The sequence below is a fragment of the Eubalaena glacialis genome, chromosome 4 (assembly GCF_028564815.1).
Source record: "Eubalaena glacialis isolate mEubGla1 chromosome 4, mEubGla1.1.hap2.+ XY, whole genome shotgun sequence".
NCBI lineage: Eukaryota > Metazoa > Chordata > Mammalia > Artiodactyla > Balaenidae > Eubalaena > Eubalaena glacialis.
This window is the reverse complement of record NC_083719.1, coordinates 91,547,870-91,572,011: the sequence shown is the minus strand read 5'-3', so window position 1 is coordinate 91,572,011 and position 24,142 is coordinate 91,547,870. Positions and strand designations below refer to the sequence as shown.

At 36.8% G+C, this 24,142-nt stretch overlaps 1 protein-coding gene across 1 annotated transcript in view; it reads right to left on the bottom strand.

The window, feature by feature from the left end:
- The window catches only part of CAMK4 (calcium/calmodulin dependent protein kinase IV), a 216,827-nt gene that overhangs the window by 54,519 nt on the left and 138,166 nt on the right, over positions 1–24,142 (bottom strand). Inside the window, exon 5 of the mRNA XM_061189506.1 lies at positions 10,553–10,625. Within this exon, the coding sequence (XP_061045489.1) occupies positions 10,553–10,625 (73 nt within the window). The remainder of the gene's footprint in view (positions 1–10,552; positions 10,626–24,142) is intronic.

Genomic DNA, 24,142 nt, shown 5'->3' with positions numbered 1-24,142 from the left:
AGGTTGAAAGTAAGAGAGAGGGGGAGAGAGAGAGAGAGACAGAGACAAAGAGACAGAGAGAGAGGGAGAGAATAGACACATTAAGGGGACAGTTGCACTTAGATGCATTGGAAACTGTGTGAAAGAATTTTTTCTTTTTTGTAGTCGCAATGTATTGGCCTCCTACTGGCATTCAGTGTACTGTATTGAGGTTAGTGGTATGGACTGAATGTTTATGTCCCCCCAGAATTCATATGCTGAAGCCCTAATTCCCAATGTGATGGTATTTGGAGGTGAAGCCTTTTGAAGTAAGTAGACTTCAATGAAGTTTTGAGGGTGGAGACCTCGTGATGGGATTAGTGCCCTTATAAGAAGATGAAGAGACCAGAGCTTGCTCTCTCTCCCTTGTGAGGACACGGCAAGAAGACTGCAGTCTAAAACCTAGGATAGAGCCCTCACTAAGAATCTGACCATGCTGGCATTCTGTTCTGGGACTTTTAACTTCTGGAACTGTGGGAAACAAATGTTTTTTCTTTAAGCCACCCAATCTGTGGTATTCTGTTAGAGCAGCCTGAACAGGTTAATATAGCCAGTGATGCTAAACACCTACAAAGAACTGCCCTGCCCAAATGAAACTAGTGTTCCTGTTGTTTCCATTGAGAAACTCTGAATCTTAGCCAAAGTGAGTAAGCTGGATTTTTTGTGAGCACTCCTTACTCAGGAGCTACACACTTGAGATGGGACCAAAGACAGTGACTAAAACAAGAAAAGCAAGTTAACCTTCTGTTTCCATGAATGGTGCAATCTATAGGCTATGACCTAGGCCTCTACCTATTTGTTAATTTGACATCTTCATTGAATTGTATATTTCTCATTTATGAGGCAGGCAAAATACTTTGTAAAACTTTTGCAAAATCTGTTCTTGAATTATTTAATAATACTAAAATCAAAAGTCCATGTTCAAGGAATGAAGTTAACAGAGTATTATTATAATGTTGCCTGAAAGCTCTTCTTCTGACCCAGAAATAAAAAAATATTTACCTGACTCTTTCAGAGGATTATTCATTTTTCCACACTACTTCTGAATTAACCATTCCCAAAATAAAAATTCACTTTTTATGGGTCAAAGACATCATAAGTAGAAGATTCACATTCATCCTTATAATACAAAATAGGACTTCATTTCCTCAAGGCAGAGAGTACTTCAGTTTTGGGGCAGACAACTGTTACCCAAGAGCAAGGAAATAAATTTCATGGTCCCATCCCCAGGCTCCAATAAATAATCAATGAAAAAACAACACAGAAATAGTTAGCTAGAGTCTAACCTTAGTTACTCCACCATCCTTGGAGAGAAGCACACATACAAAGAAAGGATCACTGTTCACCTTCAAGCCACAATACTTTGATATTTCCCCACGATAATTCTTTCCTAAAAGGGGATCATTGTCAAAGGAATCTTTTTAGCTTAGAGTCATTCCCTTGCAGCCCATAGGTAGAGGTTGTCACACATAGACTATATTGACGTAAAGAAGAGACTGTCCTCCTAGAGAGCCCATTGTGGGTGGTAGAATTCTTTGCTCAGCTTTTTCTGAATTTTAGCTTGTCAGAGCATTCAGGGTCAGAGGAACAGAATACATAGATGTGCAATACTGTATCACAGGAACAGAAAATAGGCCAAATTGCCAATTAGAGTAAGGTTTGTTTAAAATAGAAAAGGTATCATGATAATATGATAATATCCTTCCTCTCATGGTGGATACACACCTGCTTGGAATAAGCATTTTTAAATGTAATTAAAACTTATTACTTTACTTAAAACCATATTCCCTTATAGCTTGAATTCCCATCTTTTTTCTTTTTCTTTATTCACATTAAATCTTTGTAGGTCATCTATAGAAACAGAAACAATGTGTGCCTTTCCTGACCTCATGAGGAAACTGCGGGTAGATCTCTATTACTACATTTTGTTTCCTTTTTTGTGCTTTTTTTTTTTTTTAATACTGCCACTGTTAACTAGAAAAATTTTTCCTACCCTTACTTGAGGTTATCCAATTCTCCTGCTCCAAAGTCAAGGATTCTGTGAATCTCGTTCCTTTAGCAACTGAAGCCTGACAGAACAGCTGTGAATGAACTTCTAAAGACTGTAATGCAAGGACATCAAGTAAGAATCAGGTCATATCTACACAGTAACCTCATGTGCATGACATTTCAATGGGCTTTTGCAATAGTGAAGACATTCATCTCAATCCCAAGGTGTTTCCTTCTAAGAAAGATAACTTAGATGTTATTTTTTACCCTCTTTTTCTTGTTAAATCTTTCCAGGCAGGGACTGTGTCTCATGTTTACTTTCTGTAGCTCTCCTCAGGACCTACAGTGCATGTTGTGTGTAGGGAATATGGTCATCCTGGGCTAGAGGCTTTGGTTGGTCTCTTAAAATGTTTGTTATTTTTTGCTGCTGTTTTATTCATCATTTGTTCTCAGCTAGAGGAGAGGCAAAAGAGAGTACAAAAGGAAAAAAAAAATGTAGGCGAAGAAAATAGGAATTGAAGAAAAAGTTCATTAGAGGAACTGTGTGACTGTATGGAAGAGAATGGAGTAAAGCCTCAGAGAGCAAGTGGGCAGAGAGGTGAGGAGAAGAGAATGCATTGTAATGTTAATAAAGGTGGGAAAGTTTGACGAGAATTTCTTATCAATCCTCTAAGTCCTCTTCTATGCATGTTCCCCACTCTAGTTTATTTCTCATAATCTCTAAGTCTTCACATATGTAACATTCATAAATATTGGCAGTGAAGACCCAAGGGGAATCCTGGGCTTAGGTGTTAGCATATTTCATTCATAGAATCACAAATCATGTCCTTTTAGATGCTTTTCATCTCTTGACTGGACATTTTCATAACCTCTTAACTGGCTGCCCTGCTTTTGGACTTCATGCTGCCATGAAGGATGATGGTCCTGCAGCAAAAGTCCCTCAGGGTCTCCTCATCTACAGAAACATGGGAACTTCTTTCATGTAAGCCTCTCTGGACAGGATCCATACCTCTTGCTCAAACCCCAGTTCTCATCAAGTGTACTTTACTTTCTAGCAATATCCAAAGACCAGCAGTTCATGCCTTTGCATCTTTGGTCTACTATGTTCTATAAAAATTTGTGGGAGAAAAGGAGTATTCCTGGTATCCCCTTTTTTTCATACTGGCTGCCTACTAAACAGCAATTTTTCTTTCAAAACCCAACACAGACATAACATCCTCTGGCAAGATTTTTCTGACTCAGTTTCATTCTAGATGTTTTGAATAGGTTTCACCCTCCCTGATGTCTTTGAAGTTGCAAAATGCATCAATTGGTGCACATATGTCATCTTACAGCTATGTGCTTATGTATCTATCTGCTCTATGAACTAATGAACTTCTTAATCTCTGTATCCAAGATTTTGACACATACCAGAGAATCAGCTAATGGCTGAATTGAATTACTGACATCATTCAACATTTACAGAAAAAACAAGTCATTTAGAATGTAACAATTAACATGATATTTTGTATACAGTACTTGGAAAATTCCTAGATATTTACTCTAGAATTTATTGTGATTCCCTGGAATCAAAAGAGAGAAGGCCACTTAGAATTTGATAAACTTTTGATATCATTGTCGATAATGATGTACAGAAACATTTAATGAGAAAGGAACCTCCTTCCCAGGCATTATTTTTAGATCTCCAGGTTCTTAATATTGAGCTATAATTTTCAGAATGTAGGTATTTTTTTGCTCCAAATTTTTTTTGATAAAATATCTATGCTATGCCTAAGCCATTGATCTATTTTATTCTATGTTTATAAATAAAAAAATTATAACATTAACAGAACTATTTGTTATTTCTTCTCTGGTGAATGTAATCTCTCAATTCTTAGTAAGAATATATAACCACTTTTACTTTTTACTGGTAAAATTATCATTATAGTGTTTTAATGCCTGAGCCTTGCATTAAAATCCACCCTCCAGAGATCAACGTTCAAATGGAAGTAACAAGAGACAAAATCTCCCCAGAAAAAAATGTAAATACCACAGGAACCGACAAACTTAAACACCCACCCCCCCCCCCCATTTTCTTTCTTAGTCTCTCATTGCTTAATTAAGTCCTCAGAAGAATCTTTTTTTTTTTTTTTTAATTATTTTATTTATTTATTTATTTATTTATTTATGGCTGTGCCGGGTCCTCGTTTCTGCGCGTAGGGCTTTCTCCAGTTGCGGCAAGTGGGGGCCACTCCTCATCGCGATGCGCGGGCCTCTCACTATCACGGCCTCTCCTGTTGCGGAGCACAGGCTCCAGACGCGCAGGCTCAGTAATTGTGGCTCACGGGCCCAGCCGCTCCGCGGCATGTGGGATCTTCCCAGGCCAGGGCTCGAACCCGTGTCCCCTGCATTGGCAGGCAGATTCTCAACCACTGCGCCACCAGGGAAGCCCCAGAAGAATCTTTTTATTGACAATAAGTGGACCCAAGCAGGAACAATACTCACAAAAACAAAGAACAAGTGTCAGAAGCAAGCTTATTGTTAATGACCTTAAACATCAGTGTCCCTTCAAATCATATTTAATCCTCATTTATCAGTATGGATGTGTGTTTTATGTTCAGTGAAGCTCAGTTTTTAGAAATGTGAGGGACCAGAATCTTTTTATCTAGGAGTATGCCCTTCATGTTATGTTTAGATAGACGGAAAACTATACAATTTGCTCTGAACACAGAACCATTATTAGTATATACTCAAAAGTTTATTTAAGAAGAAGTTCAGTATCTTTTTGCTTCTAGTAACAAGATATACAATTTAAAGTGGCAGAAATTTTGAGAAACATTATAATCTATGAGATATCAAGCAGGAGAATTCCAGTGATGTCTACTTTTTCCTCTGCCTTCTTCAACATTGTTATGTTTCTCTTCATAATTACAAGACAGCAAAAGCAGTTCCCAGCTTCATACGCAGACTCCAATATGACAGTGAAAAAGAGAAAAGACCTTTCCTCCCCTGGCTCTCCTTTTATTAAAGGGAAACTTTTCTAATAACTCACAAGCAGACTGCCCATCAAAACTCATTGGTGAGGATCAGGTCATATGCCCTTGCCTAGCTGCAAGGGAGGGTGGGAGAAGAAGTTTTAGCCTTTTCCATCTTTATAAAAGTAGATTGGTTCTGTCAACAGGAATAAGAGGTCAGGTGGAAGAAGGCTTAAACGTGTCAAATAATGTAAAGTTGAATGACGTACATACTGCCCATTAAACCTATAAATGTTATCAAGCATAGTACTTGGTAGTAAATATAGACAGTAATTTTTTTTTAATACATTTATTTATTTTTGGCTGCGTTGGGTCTTCGTTGCTGCGCGTGGGCTTTCTCTAGTTGCAGCGAGCGGGGGCTACTTTTTCGTTGCGGTGCGCAGGCTTCTCATTGCGGTGGCTTCTCTTGTTGCGGAGCACGGGCTCTAGGCGCAAGGACTTCAGTAGCTGTGGCACACGGGCTCAGTAGTTGTGGCTCGCGGGCTCTAGAGCACAGGCTCAATAGTTGTGGTGCACAGGCTTAGTTGCTCCGCGGCATGTGGGATCTTCCCGGACCAGGGCTCTAACCCGTGTCCCCTGCATTGGCAGGCGGATTCTTAACCACTGCGCCACCAGGGAAGTCCCTAGATGGTAATTTTTTTTAATGCTGCTGCACTTGTTTTGAATTCATTGACCTCTAGAACCATTTCACACACATTAGTAAAGACTATGAAGACTTCAAAGAGTCTATGAATAGAAACAAATTTTGAGAATTGATTTTTGTTTTCAAATAACTTCCGGTATCATTTATTAAGCTATTGTATCTCAACTTTATATCTGCCCTTCTATAGTCCGCTTCGTGAAGTGGGGACTTGAGTTACAAGTGACGCTTTTCCTCTGCTGGCTTCCTGTTTGGCTCTGCTATTAGAGGGCACTAGGAAGAGAGTAGAAGGCTTGAAGAGGATGAAGGGACTTGCTCCCTTTCTGAGTCTGTTTTTCTGCTTGTTCTTCCCATGTACCTTTGAAACAGTTTTTAACCCCGCAGTGGCAGATCATTCCGATAGCAGCTGCTAATTCCAGTTTGCACTTTTCCAGTGCTCACAGAACCAATCCCAGAGTCCCTCTTCAGTAATACCAGCACTAGCTGGCCAGAACACCGTTCTCAAAGGTCTGAGTGCCCGCTGCATGGGCAACGCCTCTGAGGTCAGAAAAGAGACACCAGCCTAGCCAAGCAGTGAACTTTCACACAGGTCTATAGAGCACCTCCTTTAAACTTCTAAATTTTAATAATCTCAAACTCTTTACTTGGTTTCTCCAGTCCAAGAGGAGGCTGCCTCTCGAAGCTGCTAGCTCTACAATACATTAGCTTAGTGTTCCCCTTTTGCCTTTCCAGTTCTTCACTATCTAGTCATTGTTCTTTATCGATTGATTCTCTAATAGGCTAAATTTGTTCTTTTTTAGGGGAGATTACAGGTTTTTAAAAATTTACCAAAAGGAGCTTCGACTATTTCTGCATCCTTATAATCATGTCTATTTCCTGTTTTTCTTTGATGTTCAGATACCATATTTTTTTCCATAACCTGAAAGGGTTGGATGCTTTTGTCTGCAGCTCTTCACGCCCATCACCATAATATTTAAAACAATTTGAACAAAAAAAATCTATGTGTTGGGATAGCAAACATATTTAATATTTTTTCAACCATTTCCTTTTATTTTATTAAATTCAGTGTATACTCTATATTACAAGTTTCTCCAGGCTCCAAGTTCATGGCTTTGAAATTAATACATGCCCAAGAGAACTGTGGTTAGCAAAAGAGGGGAGGCAGTATTAGGGGTGGAAAAAAGAGAAGGACAGCAATTTTTTTGAAAACAGAGGAACAGTAGGATAGCAATGATAACAAGGAAAGAACTAGAGGTGGTGGCAATAGTGAGCTGCCAGAGGAGATGAAACATTCCCTGGTTATCTCTACAATTAAATGGAAAAGCAGGGCTTTAAGGTTTGGCCTTGTGCTTTATGACACATGACACGATGACCCTTCCTGAATGTCCAGACTGACTAGACTGTTTAACTTGGGACAACCTGGAATTCATTTCAGGAAGACAGACTACTCAAGAAGGCTTAAAGATCTGCACTTAAAGACTAACGGAATGAATTCAAATGCAAAGGGGGAAACATCTTTCATATTCATTATAAAAGCTTTCAAAAATGCTATTTAAAGCTAAAATGCAGAAGGAGCAAGATAACAGTCAGACAAATAGTGTGAAATATTTGGGGCAAGAATTGGGATGAAGTGGGGAGGAAGAGAAGGATTACAAGATTTGTTGCCTAAGGGGGGTAATTATGCCTGCGACATATTTCCCAAGAAATTTTTAATCTTTAAGTTTTCTACTTCTGTGCTTTCAAAAACCAGCCTAGATACAGTCTTAAAAGTGTGTGATTTAATACTGAACTGTCTTTGGGTTATTTGTATGGAAATACGTTAATATAAATGTTTCAGACAATACGTGAAATTTCTAAAAAAACAAAAAAAGAAGAGGCAATAAAAGAGATGGAGAGACTGAGAAAAGAAAAAAAGTGTGTGATTCAGAGGAAATGTGAGATATATCACGGATTACTTTGAGTTCCTAACTGTCTTATTTTTATAGCTATCTATAGCCATGTAGTTGACAATAAACTATTTCATAAATGTCAGCTACTTCTCACAAGTTTTAAATTGCTTGCTTTCTACCTGTGAAACACTGAGGGAAATTAATTTTTTCCTCTAAGTTAACCCTTAGGGGCAGCAATCAGAGAAACTCTGATTTTTATAAAACTTCTTTCAAAGAATGTTTGACTTGAATGCGGTAACCTGCTTCCTAAACTGGAGCTTTGTAGAGCTTTATGAGTAGGTAAAATAACACAGTTTTTGTTTTAAATTTAAGATTAGCAGTAGACTAACCAATCCATCTTTGCAGACCTGAAATAGAGTTCTAGGAACTCTAGTCCCTGTGTTCTATGTGGAGCACCTCCATCTCCATCTCTACTGGTGGCTCTTTTATCCCTCAATTGATGTAACTCCAACAGGTGGAAAATCCTGATGCTGAAAGCATCCATATCTCATTCACTGAATGAGAATTCTCCCAGTCAGCCACCTGAGGTATCACTAAATTGAAGCATGCCCACTGTGATAAGCCAAAAGAGTCAAGAGCTGACCTAAATGTATGGAGGCAACCAGAAAAAACATATTGAAGAAGGTAAGTTTTGAATGAAAGGAAAAGAATTAAATGATAGTAAGGGAGTAGAAAAGAATCTTATGAATGGAAGCAAATTACATAGTTTTGTTTCATATGAATTGAGTAGAAACATGATAAGAATGTTTCAGTAAATATGACATCATCTAGAAAGACAAAACATAGAATAGTGGTTATTTCTGACTATTTTGATAAATTTTCATTTATTTATTCAGCAAATATTTTTGAGCACCTACCATTGTCATTTGTCTTTTATTTTAGTACTCAGCTGTTGAGTGTATATGTATATATATATTTAAAAGATGTAATACATCTTTAAATGAATATTCTGAGTCTGAAGTTGCTTACCCTCTTTTCCCTCTTTTTTGTAGATTGCTATGATTTCCATACCTTATCTCATTTAGTCTTTTCCACAACCTTGTTAGGTTGAATGTTATGCCTATTTTACATGCAGAAACTGAGGCTCAGAGGTGTTTAGTGATAGACCCAAGCTCATACATCTAGAAACGGAACCCAGCTCTGTTTGACTCCCAAAGTACTCTTAACTGCTATACCAGCTGCCTGCCTGATTTGAGGAAAGTGATAGTGGGCCACTGCCAGCAAATTTACTTGAATAGATAATCTATGGAACACAGTAGTAAAAAAAGAAGATTTAAAATAAGTATTTAAGAAAGGCATAAAACTACCATTACTGAACTCAAAAGGGACAAAATGAAAACAGTGACTGCAAAGGAGGATTGATAGACATATACAGACATATATTTAGAGATAGGAATTGGAAGCAACCAGAAGTGTTTTTTAAAGTCATGCCAGAAATAGTCATAGCATGACATAGGGAGCAGGATTATGTTCATGGATACTTGAAGAGAGATTCAACTGAAGTTGGGAAGGTGGATGTGAGGAGAGAAGGTGATGGAAAAGTTAAAAACGATCCCCAAGTTGGCAAGCTTAGGAAGCCAAGATGGTAAATATATTGTATCTGATGAAAAATCTGGAATGGAGTGGTTATTTTAGGTGTGGTGAAAAGATGAATTTGATATTCAAAATTCATATAATCAGGAACTGCATTGTATATTTAAAGTGAAATTCCATGGCATCTTCTCCAGCTTTTATCCACCCCAAATTCAAACTTTTAATCCCCCACCATAGCAAAAAGATCAAAACACTTTATAGGAAAAAATAATTTGGAAAGTCTGGGTTATAAAGCCATATGAACTTGGCGTTGATATCTCAATAATGGATTTTGTTAGATCACAGATCTTCTATTTCTAGCAGCCCTATGCAAAGATTGCGAAGACTGGATTTTTTTTTTTCCACCCACAATTGGTACATAAGCTTGTTAGGTATCAAGAGTTCTCCCTCCCTCTCTCCCTTCCTCACTCCCTCCCTCCTTCCTTCCTCCTTCCCTCCTTCTTGTTTTGGTTGTAGGTAAAATTCATAGGACATGTACTTGTGTGACTGTGGCTCCTCAAGATATTGACTAATGATTTTAGTTATATAACTGACTCTGATTAATAGAATATATATTAATTCTGGGCATATTTTATAGATTTGTCTCTTTAACTGATCCTAATAAATATGTCCCTTTGGGCCCCATCCTGTTTGTTCAGAGAATAATTTGTTCTGGATTTATATACAATAAATAAATCACCAAAGTGTCCCAGGACATACTAGACACCACTAATCTATAGGAAGATTTGCACCAGTTGAGTCCGTTTTATTTAGGCAAATATTTCCTTATTAATTCAATACAAACCAACTTCTCAAAATTATAGATATATATATATTTTTTGGTAAATGTGTGTCCATGTTTTCATCATTAACTTACAAAACTTTATTCCAGTTTAAAATGTTAACATACTTCTCCCTTTAAAAAAATAAAATTGTCAGAATTTTTCTCCTAATTTACTCATTTCTTCTCTTGAAAGAAAAATTAATAACCTCTATGCTCTAAGGTCTATATTTATCTCCTTGAACACTTTTCCACTCCCTTACCAAACAACAAAAACAATAAAGAGATAAACTAAAGAAATGGAAAGAGAGAGAAAAGAACAACTATAGGCACCAAAGTCTGATCTGATTCATAATAATAGAACGGAAATGATTTTTACAAACTTATGGCATTATATATGAGGACTGCATCTTTCAGAGTTTGAGTTATCAATAGAAAATATAAATTTGTTCAACATTTTCTAGTAAATATTTCATACTGTTTTTCTGTAAATTTTACGGCTTGTCACAGATATATACTTCCTAAATGATGATTCTGTAAAAGGAAGACATTACCCAGAGTAACACTATAGCTGTCACTTCATACTTACAGCAACTGCCTCCAGGATTTGTTTGACAGCATCTGCAGCATCCCGTTCACTATAATATCCCTTTTCCACAATCCTAAAAAAAAAAACATGAAATGCTTCTCAGACACACGCATCCAGTTGAGTAGATGTTAAAAGAAGTTAAATTAACATTAAAGAAGATTTATCTAAACAATTGCAGCAGGCTACCATGACACGAGGGGAAAGATTTCCATAAGTTGGCACTCTAGAAGTCTTTAGGTTTATTTAGGAAAATGGAAAACATTTATTTTGCCTAGGCTTGAAGTTTCCATCCTATTGAGGACAAAAAATTCTTTTTAAACTTTGTATTGCAAATCATTTTAAACATATACCAAGTAGACAATATACCATGAACCATCCCATTTAACTGTCACACTGCTTCAGCAATTATTAATTCATGGCCAATGTTGTTTTATCTATCTAATTAATTACTTCCCCTCCTCCTTTATTATTTTAAAGCAAATATCAGACATCATATAATTTCATTCATAAATATTTAAGGAGGTATCTCTAAAAATAAAGGACCTTTTAAAAATTATAACTATAATGCCATTATATCTATAAATTACAATTCCTTAATATTATCAAATATGCAGTGTTTCAACTTTCTAATTGTCTTGAACATGTTAAAATTTGTTTGTTTGTTTTTTTGAATCAATATCCAAATAAGGTCCATGCAATTGATTGGTTGATATGTCTCTTATTCTCTTTTTACCTGTAGATCCTCTCTCCCATTCCCTCACTCACTCTCTCTCATCTGCTTTTCTTTTCCAAATAAATGACTTGCTCTTTTTGTATAGATTTGGGCAAGAAATTATTCTTTGAAATTAAAGTCTTTCCTTTTTTAATTTCAAGAATTTTCCTGAGTTAGAATGTTTCATATTTGTTTTCTTCCATTGTTTTGGTTTTCTTCTTTGGGGTATGCAATTACACACATATAAGAGGTTTTCTACTTTATGGACCCAAATAAACAAAATAAGAAATGAAAGAAGAGAAATAACAACAAATACCACAGAGATACAAAAAAAATCATAAGAGAATACCATGAACAGTTAAATGCCAACAAATTTGACAACCTAGAAGAGATAGAAAATTTTCTAGAAACATACAACCTGTCAAGACTAAATCAGGAAGAAACAGACAATCTGAACAGACTGATCAGTAGTACTGAAATTGAATTTGTAATAAAAAAAAAAAACTCCCAGCAAACATAAGTCCAGGAGCAGACAGCTTCACAGGGGAATTCTAGCAAACATATAAAAGAGAATTAATATCTATCCTTCTCAGACTATTCCAAAAAATTTAAGAGGAGGGAAAACTCCAAAATTTATTCTCTGAGGCCACCATTACCTTGATACCAAAACTCCAAAGACAATACAAAAAAAAAGAAAATTATAGGCCAATATCTCTGATGAATGTAGATGCAAAAATCCTCAACGAAATATTAGCAAACCAAATTCAACAATATATAAAAAAGGATCATACACTATGATCAAGTGGGATTTATCCCAAGGATGCAAGGATGGTTCAATATTTGCAAATCAATCAATGTGATGCACCACATTAACAAAAGGAAGGATAAAAATCACATGATCATCTCAATAGATGCAGAAAAAGCATTTGACAAAATTCAACATCCATTCATGATAAAAACTCTCATCAAACTGGGTATAGAAGGAACATATCTCAAAATAATAAAGGTCATTTAAGACAAACCCATAGCTAACATCATACTCAACAGTGAAAAGCTAAAAGCCTTTCCTCTAAAATCAGGAACAAGACAAGGATGTCCACGCTCTCCACTTCTATTTAACACAGTTTTGGAAGTCTTAGCCACAGAAATCCAACAAGAAAAAGAAGTAAAATCATCCAAATTGGGAGGGAAGAGGTAAAACTGTAACTATCTGCAGATGACATGATACTGTAATATAGAAAATCCTAAAGTCTCTACAAAAAAACTATAAGAACTAATAAATGAATTCAGGCAAGTTGCAAGATGCAAGATTAATATACAGAAATCTATTGCTTTTCAATACACTAATAATGAACTACCAGAAAGAGAAAGGAAGAAAACAATCCTGTTTAAAATTATGTCAAAAAGAATAAAATGCTTAGGAATAAACTTAACCAAGGAAGTGAAAGACCTATACTTCGAAAACTATAAAACACTGATGAAGGAAATTGAAGGTGATACAAAGAAATGAAAAGATATCCCATGTTCTTGGATTGGAAGAATTAATATTGTTAAAATTTCCATACTACCCAAAGCAATCTACAGACTTAATGCAATCCCTATCAAACTACCCATGACATTTTCCACAGAACTAGAATAAATAATCCTAAAATTTCTATGGAACCATAAAAAACTCCAAGTTTCTAAAGCAATCTTGGGAAAAAAGAACAAAGCTGGAGGTATCACGCGCCCTGCCTTCAGACTATACTACAAAGCTACAGTAATCAAAACAGCATGGAACTGGTACAAAAACAGATACATAGATCAATGGAACAGAATAGAGAGCCCAGAAATAAACTTACACACTTATAGTCAATTAATATATGACAAAAGAGGAAAGAATATACAATGGAGAAAAGACAGTCCCTTCAATAAGTGGTACTGGGAAAACTGTACAGCTACTTGTAAAAGAATGAGATTAGAACATTTCTTCACGCCATATACAAAAATAGACTCAAAATGGATTAAAGACGTAAATGTAAGATCTGAAACCATAAATCTCCTAGAAGAGATTGTAAGCAGAACACTCTTTGAAATAAATCATAGCAATATTTTATCAGATCTGCCTCCTAAGCAAAAGAAGTAAAAGCGAAAGTAAGCAAATGGGACCTAATTAAATTTAAAAGCTTTTGCATTGCAAAGGAAACCACTGACAAAATGAAAAGACGACCTACTGAATGGGAGAAAATATTTGTAAATGATATGAACAATAAGGAATTAATATCTAACATATATAAAGAGCTCATACAAGTCAATATCAGAAAAACAAGCAAGCTGATTAAAAAATGGGCAGAAGACCAGAATAGACATTTACCCAAAAAAGACCTACAGATGGCCAATAGGCACATATAAAGATGCTTAACATCACTGATCAACAGAGAAATGCAAATCAGAATCATAGTGAAATATCACTTCACACCTTTCAGAATGGCTATCATAAAAAAACCCACAAATAACAAATGTTGGCAAGGATGTGGGAAAAAGGGAACTCTTGTGCACTGTTGGTGGGAATGTAAATTGGTGCAACCATACTGGAAAACAGTATAAAGGTTCCTCAAAAAACTGAAAATAGAACTACCATATGATCCAACAATTTCACTCCTGGGTATATATCCAAAGAAAACGAAAACATTAATTCAAAAAGTTACATGCACCCCAATGTTCACAGCAGAATTATTTACAATGGCCAAGATATGGAAGCAACCTAAGTGCCCATCAACAGATGAATGGATAAAGATGTGGTATATATACATAATGGAATATTACTCAGCCATTTTCATTCAGAATTCAATTTTATCATCCATTCAAATAACTGAGCCAATCCAAATTTATATGACAGATGCTTTAATTGGGCTTTAGTAGCTGAAACTGCTGAGACACTATACATTTCAAGCTGCTGATGACTTTTAAAATGCCTCCTATATACATGTACACATGTATATAGGATACTTTTATAACCTTCCTGATGAAAACCTAATATTGAAGTAGCAGCTGAACCCAGAGCCAGCACTTAGTGGTAGAGGCTGCAGGTCTCTCCTCATCATCTTCTTTTGCACTTGGGAAGCACAGCAACATCTGGGTAGAGTTCTAGCTTTGACTTCTGTCTCCTCATCTCTTGGGGTCCATTCCTTAGCATGCTAACTTTTTTTTCTTGTTTTGTTTGTATCTTGTTTTTTTGTTTGTGTTGGGCTTTTGTTTTCCCTTTGTGTGTGTGTGGTTTGCAATGACGTACTTGCCTAAACTTTGAATTGCACTTTTTAATAAATATTTGTAACAATTAAAAAAAAAAAGAATGAAATTCTGCCATTTGCAACAATGTGAATGGACCTAGAGAGAATTATGCTTTGTGAAATAAGTCAGACAGAGAAAGACAAATACTCTATGCTATCACTTATATGTGAAATCTAAAAAATAAAACAAACTAATGTATATAACAAAACAGAAACAGATTCACAAAGAGAACAAACAAGTGGTTACCAATGGGGAGAGGGGAGTAGGGAGGGGCACGATAAGGGTAAGGGATTAAGACACAAACTACTATGTATAAAACATATAAGCAACAAGGATATATTGAACAGCACAGGTAAATATAGCCATTGTTTTATAATAACTTTAAGTGGAGTATAATCTATAAAAATATTTAATCACTATGTTGTACACCTGAAACTAATATTGTAAAACAAGCATACTTTAAAGTTTTTCTACTTTTGATTTACATTGTTCTTTTTACTATGATTTTCTTAATTTTAGTTTATTTTGCAATATTAAGTTATAATTTCATCTATTTTGTGGGCATATCCTCCCGACATGCTTTCACTGCCTAAGGGGACCCTATTCTACTCCTTATTTTCTGTCCTCTTATAATCATTTTGTATTGTAATTAACTGAGCCACATCTCTGCTGTTTATTTTTAAGTTAAATTTGTTTTCTTAACCTTTTGAAAGAGTGATAAGTCAGGATATCTATTCTAGTTTCATGGCTCTCAACTTTCTGGTTACTTTCATGAAGCATTCAAAAATTGGACCTCATACCTTCTGAGATCTCTTCTCTATCTGGAACATCATTCCCTTTCCTCTACCATCTCTGCTCTGATTACTAAAGTCTCTTTCCAGAAGTTTCTCCTAAACACAGGTTTTTTCCCCCCCAAAGAGGCTTTAGATATTAATTGCATGAGTTCACAGGGCCTTGACTGCATTAGTCTCTTCAAACCTTACTGTGGGTGTAGCCCTCGCACTTCTTGGAAATTTGCATACCAAAAAGCCCTCAGCTTTCTTCTTATACTGGCCCATCCTGCTCCCAAAGATTTGGAGATTTTAGAGATTTGAGTGTTCTCCTATTCTTAGTTCCATCACATGCCCTCTTGCTTCCTTTGCTTCTTCTTACATAAATGCTAATACCATGTGGCCCTTGCAAATGGTAATTAGTTTGTCCTCATTCACTCATATTTTAGCTTCATGGAGATACCTTGTCATCTGGTTTTGCTATAGATACTGTCAGTGAGGTTTTGGTTTTTTAGTCCTAGTTTCTCTGTCTATTCTTATGGGGATATTTGGGAAGACTGAAAGACTACTTTGTTGTGGTTTCTGTCTTCCCAGAATTTCAAGAGAAAACATATTTTTGATAGACTGTAGATCACCAACTTGCACGAGATGTTTTCAGCTGACAAAAAGTTGTGGTAAAGACATTTGAAAAAGGTCAATTCAAAACATGAGGCAAAACAACAAAAAACAATTCTAAAAAATTGTTGACTTTTTGTAATTTTGGATTGAAATTTTTCTTAGATGGTTAGTACCTCAAATAGTATAGTTATTTTTCAGAAAGTACCTTTTTTCTTTAATGTTGCAGCAAGAAGTTTTAAGTTCTCAAAGTAGCTGGTGCTAGAAGCTGAATTTTGAAAATGTTTACAAAATAGGGCATGAACAGAACAGATAGGACAAAATAAAAAAGATGTATTACAAGAAGATATCTTAATGATCATAATTATTAAGATCCAGAAAAACTATATTGATGCAAAAATTCCAACGACTTTCTCCATTCAATTATTTTGAACGTTGCCAAGAAACACAAATTCATCATATTTTTAAAGGATGAAAGATGGAATATCCCTCCTCACCTTTTTATTTATTGGATACCTGTTATGCACCAGGGTCAAATAAAATGTGAAAATAGATTAAAATATTCAGGGGGTTATTATTAATTGGTTCTTAAAAATAAGTTTTCATATGATATTTCCTTAGAATACGAATTTTTCCAACTCATGATTAAGTTACATAATCTACTTACTAAAATTTTAATTGAAATGGTTTCTTGAACTATACTTTCTGAACATTGTTAAATGGAGTATGAGAGAAGGGGAAAAGAAGGACTATTGTGTCAGTGTAAGTTGAGAACTTTGGCTACCATTGCATCATCCTCTGCGTTGCTCCCTAAATGTGGATTCTGTGGTACATCCATCAGCCAACACAAATGTAATTAGTGCGTCCTCTGTGTGCTGCACCTGCTTGGTTTTCTCCAGTTGTTAAAGGAAGGGAGTTGTTACAAAGATGATGGAAAAGAATGGCTGATAATTAACATTTTTTTCCATCTCCCATTCTCCCCAGAAGGGGAGAGAATCAATTACCTCCTGCCTGCCACAAACAGTGTGGATTTTCCCATAGTCACTCTTCAAGACTAGAGCTTTACCACAACAGCTTTGTGATACCCCTCCAGGGAGTGCTACTCATGGCTTAGTTTATGCAAGAAGTATTCTTCAGGGTTGTTACAGAACCAACTTGCACAACCATGTGCAGCCTTCCTGATGGGAATCCCTCCTTGTCTGTTAAATACACATGAGTTCTTATGAGCATCCCCACCCCTCAGAAAGGAAGTGCTTCAGCCACTAGAATTTCCTCTCTATCATTTGCTTTATTATGAAGTCTCAAGCTTTGACCTAAATATGATATTTATGCATTTTCATTTTGATATAATTTAGGGTTAAATGCCTGTGTTCAGAACATGTCCTTGTGTGAATGTCTAGTGACTGGCTGGATGGAGGAGTGAATTTTCTTGGGACCTGTTTTCAGGTAGCATAGAGGTAAGAGTAGTAGGTGTAAGAAGAATGGTGAAAATTTCATTAATTTTCTATAATATATATGTTAAATTAGTAATATACTTCATCTAATTAATGGAGAGGATGCATTCTAACAAATATATCCATTCATTTATTTATTCAATAAATATTATGGAATGACCACTACGTGCTGGGCGCTCAGTAGTAAACCAGACATGGCCTCTGCACTCATGGGGTTTCTCTTGGTATGAGTAGACAGACAACAATCAACACAGTGTGCTAAACGCTGTGATAGAGATATTAGAGAATGGCCTGGGAGCTCCTAGAAAGGGCAGGCAATTTATTCTGAAGGCTATGCAGGGTGAGAAAAGGATTCCAGAGGTAGTTCAGACCTGAAGGACGTACAGAAGTTTTCTAGCTGTAGGGAGAGTGGGAGCTGGGGGTAGGATAGGTGTAGGGGAGGAGTATGGGATTGGAGAGAAGGGAAGCTGTTCTAAGAGAAAGGACCAAGACTACAGTGAGGATTAGATTGTGAGGATGGGGTAATGATATTTAATCAATATTTTTAACTGCCTAATGTGAGCCAGGTACTTGCTGGATTTAATAAAGAATAAGATTTGGGTTCTGCCCCAGATGAGACCACAGATAGTGGAGAAATTACTAATAAATACATCATCATAGATGTAATATATGTTATACTAAGGTTTGTACAGCCAAGAAATTTATTAATTTTTTTGTCAGAAACATCTCTAGAGCAGACGTGTGGGGCAGGAGCACAAACGCAGGTGCCTTCCCCACCTCGTCTCATGTGAACTCTGCACACCATAGTTTGGTCCTACCATCAGAACTCAACTGTTTCTCTTCCAGGCTCCTTCTGCTAAAAGGAATTTTGTTCCCAGCTGATTTGTTCATCAGAGTGTCACAGGGATAGGTCTCTGAAACTCAGACATTCAATTTAAAATATTTTATAAGTTGAGCCAGGCCATCCATGACTGACTAGGAAGAGCAATAGCAGGGAACTTCTCAAGTTGCAAATGCAGGTTTGTAACTTAGAGCTAAGATTGTAGGTGAAGATATTAGTGACCAAGCAAAGGAAAGTGAAATCGTGCAATCTTTTTCTCTTCATTTAGGTAGCAAGACTACAGCAGATGTGTTTGGTCGATGTCTTCTGCTGGGTATTGTGGGAAAAATTCTTAGCCTATTGCTTTGATCACCCATGGAGCCTTGCTCCAAGCTCGCTCATAGTAGGCGGTCAATAAACATTTGTGGAATCAATACTAATTGCTACGTGAATGGATGCCAGAAAAATTTCAGACTATGGACATCTGGACAACTCCTTTGCCTATGTTCCTTATCGTGTAGAACAACAGTACTGGACTGGGAAGTGATGCTCACTTGTTGCAAGCACACTGGCCATGGATCCAGAGGGAGAACCGCTGTATGTATACATGCTTCCCAAAGCAACATGCAACAGGTAGAAACGTGATTGATGTCCTTAGGAATAAACTCACAGTTACATAGTTCCTAGATATTATTGTAATAACATGGATCATTTTAGAAACTTATTTTGAACAAAATCAAAGTGATTCAATTCAGCAAAATAGAGTATTTGTTTCATGAGGCAACAAATAACAATTCCTACAAAAAATTTAGTTGAAATTAAAAAAAAAATGCCAATTAAGTTGAACCACATATACACAGTTAAGAGTTTATAGCTTTATGCAAAATATACTAGTACTTCAATTTTTAGAAGCAACAATACATTCAATCATTATAGGGGTTTTAGAGCTGTAAAAATAGGAGAATAATTTTGGTTGATATTTTTGTCTTTTGTATTTAAACATACTTATCGCTATATTTCTCTTCAGATTTAGTAATTTCCTTTTCATGTTTCTTACATAATAAGAAGGCAGTTAAGATGCTACCAGCGCTTTAAGATCATTTTCAAAGGACGAGGGCCATGTAGTTTTTAGCTATGCTGCACAATTTCCTGTTGCTCCATTGTAAGCTGTGCTAAAAAGAAAATCTCTCCTAGGATTTTAATCACAACACTGACCCAAAAGTCTGCCCTGGTGTCCCAGTTCCTGCAGGTCTCTCAGTCACTAACAGGCCTAGCTACATCTGGAGATCTGGAAAGGAATCACAATGGGGTGTGTTTCCTTCGACTCTCAGGCTGGGATTCTTTGGCCTCAATAGGCGTTATCACTCCAAAACCATGCCTTTTACTTCCACTGTTTGCTATGTTGGCCCACATGCTCTTTCCCACAGTTGGGACTGTTTTTCTTCTCATCATTTTAAACATGTAGGATGAGAAAACACAGGCAATGCCTATTTCTCTCCAAGGATCTGCTTTAAAATATGACTTTTGTACATTTGCTTCTGTCACCTTAATTGCTGCAAATTGAATTGAGCTCATCTCCAGCCCAGCAGTTAGCACAGGCAATGCAGCTGAAGAGCTCTAATCCAATCATATCCTGAGGCCCTCAGACTTCCTGGCACAAAGATTAAGAGCTCTGCTGCTCTCCCCACCAACGGCAGCTTTTTCTTAAATGGAGATGTTATTAGATGACTGTAAGTTTATATGAGAAAGACATTGGTCTCGTGAAAATGTGTACTGAAGGATCGAATGACACAGGGTAAAAGCCCCAAATAATATGAGTTTCAGGAACCAAGTTTTAAGGGCTGCCAGTACATCATTATGCTGCTACATAAAAAACTGTATTTAAATGAATTCTGCTGTACCCTGTGTAAATCTACCACTCCTACATAAGCTTCATCCACTGCTTTTTCTTATTACATTCATGTCACCTTTGTCTGTATTGATGCTTTTTCTAAGAACTCTCCCAAAGAGTATTAAATTCATATGCTTTAAAAAAAACAGTTTCAAAGGGTACTACTAGCACCTGTTAAATTTGAGAAGCTAGGGAGAGAGTGAGGGAATTGTGGATCATTGTGGGTGCTGGCCAAGGAGTTGACAGTATAGGAGAAAGAGGAGGCCAAATCAAATTGTAGACCTGGCAATGGGCCTAAGGGATTCCCAGTCCAATTCTCTCATACTGTAAATGAAAAGCCTGACCCAAAGATATATAAATTGCCGAAGAGCATAGAGTTTATTCAATCATTCATCTGACAAATATCTAAAAATTGCTTGCTTTCTGTCTAGAACAGCTTCTAAGATGGACATGAAGATACTCATATCTAACCCCCCCATCAGTGTGCTCTGCCTTGGACATCACTTTGCCCTTCCCTCTACCCTTCACCTGCTAATTTTCTATTTCCCATTTAAGATTCAGCTCAAAAGGCTCTATTAGCTCCCTGAAGTCATTTCTGGCTTAGAAGACCCCCTTAATTTGTAACCAATGTACTGTGTTTATGCCCCAATTATAGCATTTATCTTCCCCACATGAATCCTTACAGCCAAATTTGTGACCAGTCTCTAGCAAATGCAAAGTATCTTGTGATAGGTTTTTTGTGTACTACTGATTCTTATCTTTATTTTTTTAGTCCCTTGTCATCCTTTATTTTTTAATCTTGTGATAGTGTGGTTGTCTCTATAAGCCTAGTACACTTTTTTGGAGGTGATGGTAGTATTAAAAGTAATATTTGGGTCCATATCACAGTTTACTTTCCCTCTTCTAGACCGTGAGCTACTTGAGGGTGAAGACAACGTCCTCTGGTTAACACGGTGGTGAGAAGAGAATAAAGTGGGTAGTGAATCTGAAATGGTAGAATGAGGCCAGACTATAAGGAGTTTTGTTTGCCATGTTTAAAAGAATTTACTTGAACTAAAAGTAGTGAGTAGGCTTCTGGGCTGATCTGTGATCAAATGAGTGCTTTAAACATAGATGGATGGAAGAGAGTGAAACTAATGCCAGTTAGGAGTCTATTGCAATGGGAAAGAGAAGGTGAAGGCTCAAAAGGAAAGAAGCAATGGGAAAGGGGAGAGGGAATGGATTTGAGAGCTGCTCACAGAAAGAATTATGGGGAGGGGGGCAGGGAGAAGTGAGAGGAAGAGGGAGAAATCAGTGATTAGCTTAGCTGTTAAGTCAGTTCACAGAGGTAGGGAGGAAAAGCAAGATTGAGAGTTGAGGGAAAGATGCTGAGTTCATTTGAGGACATATTGATTTAGAGGTGCCTATGGGACTTGTAGGTGAAAATGTCTAACAGATTGTTGAAAATACTGTTTCCATCTCTGCTGAGACAACAGTCACCAATGTGACTGAAGCCACAGGAGAGCATCCAATTTATCTACGGAGAATGTATGAAGAACTTTAGGAAAGGCAGACATTTAAGGGATGAAAAGAGGAAGAGGAACTCAAGAAAGGGATCAAGATAAAGAAAACCAAAAAGTAAGATAAAAACCAAGGGAAAAAGATGCTGTCAAAAACTGTACTAAAGATATGGAGAGATTTAACCAACAATATAAACTAACACAGACCAGATTCTCCAAAAACACACAGCCTCTGGCCTCGGCAGATCCTTAGTGCTTCTGGAAAGTCCTTATTCTTGCCCTTGTCTGTTCTCACATTTCCAAACTTTACCACTTCTTTCCTCAAGTGTTCTATTCCATTCTCTCCCAGCCATTGTTAGGAGATCAATTTCTCTTCAACAATACTGAAAGAATAGAACCTATCAAGTCTGAGCTACTTAAACCTCTTACACTCTCCTCTCCCCCAACACAATCCCATTCCCAGCCCTAGGCAACCACTGCTTTGCTTTCTGTCTCTATAGGTTTGCCCCTTCTGGAAATTCCAGATAAATGGAGTCATAAAATATGTAGTCTTTCCTGTCTGTTTTTTTTTTTTTTTAACTTAGTATAATGTTTTTGAGGTTCATCCATGTTACAGTATATATCAAAGGAACATTCCTTTTCATTGGTGAATGATATTCCATTGTACATTTTGTTTGTTCATTTGCCTGTTTATGGACAATATAAGTTATTTCCTCTCCTGGAACACACCCTACTCTGTCTGCAGGCATCCATTTGAGCCTGCTGTGATGCCCCCATGGGACTCTGACCAGGAGTCTCATATCTTTTCCCAACATCCATGAAGGTGTACAAGGCTAACTTGTTAGTTTGTAAGTAGGCTAGAATTACATCCCAGCCCTGATATTAAGTCCTCTTTTTCAAAATTGTTGCGACTATTGTAGGTCCTTTGATTCTTCTGCAGCTTGACTATGCTTCTGAGGAAGAGGGAAACTTTTTTTTAAAACAAATCCTTTTATGTGGCTCTAGATCTTATTCCTTCAGTGTCTTCTCTGGGATGTTCCAAATAAAAGTCCCTCTCACACAGATCTCTCCTGCTTCCCTATCCTGTAGCCTCCTTCCCATCAGCAAAGTAATGTGTTACCAGTGTGCCAGCTTAAAATAATAAATAAGCCTCCATTTATCCTGTGTCCCTTTCTACTACCTCACTTTTTATTTTTCCCTTTAGAGCCAAGCTTCTGGGAAAAGTAGACTTTAAATCTAGTCCAAATCAAAGTATATGTTTTCTTCATACGTAGCCAGATAAAACTGCATAAGGGAAGATGTATTTAAAATATCCATGGTGGGGCTTCCCTGGTGGTGCAGTGGTTGAGAATCTGCCTGCTAATCCAGGGGACAAGGGTTTGAGCCCTGGTCTGGGAAGATCCCACATGCCACGGAGCAACTAGGCCCGTGAGCCACAACTACTGAGCCTGCGCGTCTGGAGCCTGTGCTCCGCAACAAGAGAGGCCACGATAGTGAGAGGCCCCCGCTTGCCGCAACTAGAGAAAGCCCTCGCACAGAAACGAAGACCCAACATAGCAATCAATCAATCAATCAATTTAAAAAAAAAAAAAGAAAAAAGAAAATAAAATATCCATGGTTGAAAAACAAGTATATATATATATATATATTAACGTTTAAGTTAAGCCAACACTTAAGCAGAACAAAATGTTACATTACTAATTTGAAGTTTTATTTTTAAGTATTAAGAGTACTGGCATTTGCTTACATAGCAGCAGCATGGCATGGTAGAAAAATCATATGCTTTGGAATCTAACGTACTTGAGTCCAGTTTCATTTAATTATTGTTGTTGTAATTATTAGATCCAACGTAAACTGAGTGACCTAATGGTAGTTAACGGAACACTCTGATCCTCAGTTATCTGGTCTACAAAATGTATATATCAAGGCCTACCTTGTATATGTGTTGCTGTGAGGATTAAATGAGATCATGGTTAGTAAAATGCCCTGCCACTGCCAGGACCCCAAAAGGCACTCACAAATGGCCCTCATTATAGTGACCAATTATCCTTTTAGACAATAAGATTTTATAGGTCTTCACTTGAGACAATTACATTAATGACTAATTTTTGACACAATAGTCTTCACAAATTCAGATGTGTTCTGATTTTGGTTAACGAGAATACCAACCATGACACAACTCCATGGAGACTGGAGAAAAGACCTAAGTTCCATTTCTAGAATCTTTTCCTAAAGACAATGTCCTGAAAATTCCATTTACTTCCACCAAGAGTAAGAGACCCAGGAATGCTGAAGTAGAAATGACTATTAGGACTGATATACTAGGACTCTGTCAGGTAATTAATGGGGTAAATTCATAATCTCCAAACATAAGCACTAGTTCTCCTGCATGTTGACTTGTTGTTTGGAAAGAGAATATTTTCACTTTTGGGAAATGAAAAAAAAAAGTTTGTAGTCAGACAGATGTGAGTTTCAGGCCTGACTTTATGACTTATCAATTTCTACAGTTGGTGTTCTTGAAAAAAATGGGGATAATAATGCCTTAGAAAAACATGAAGG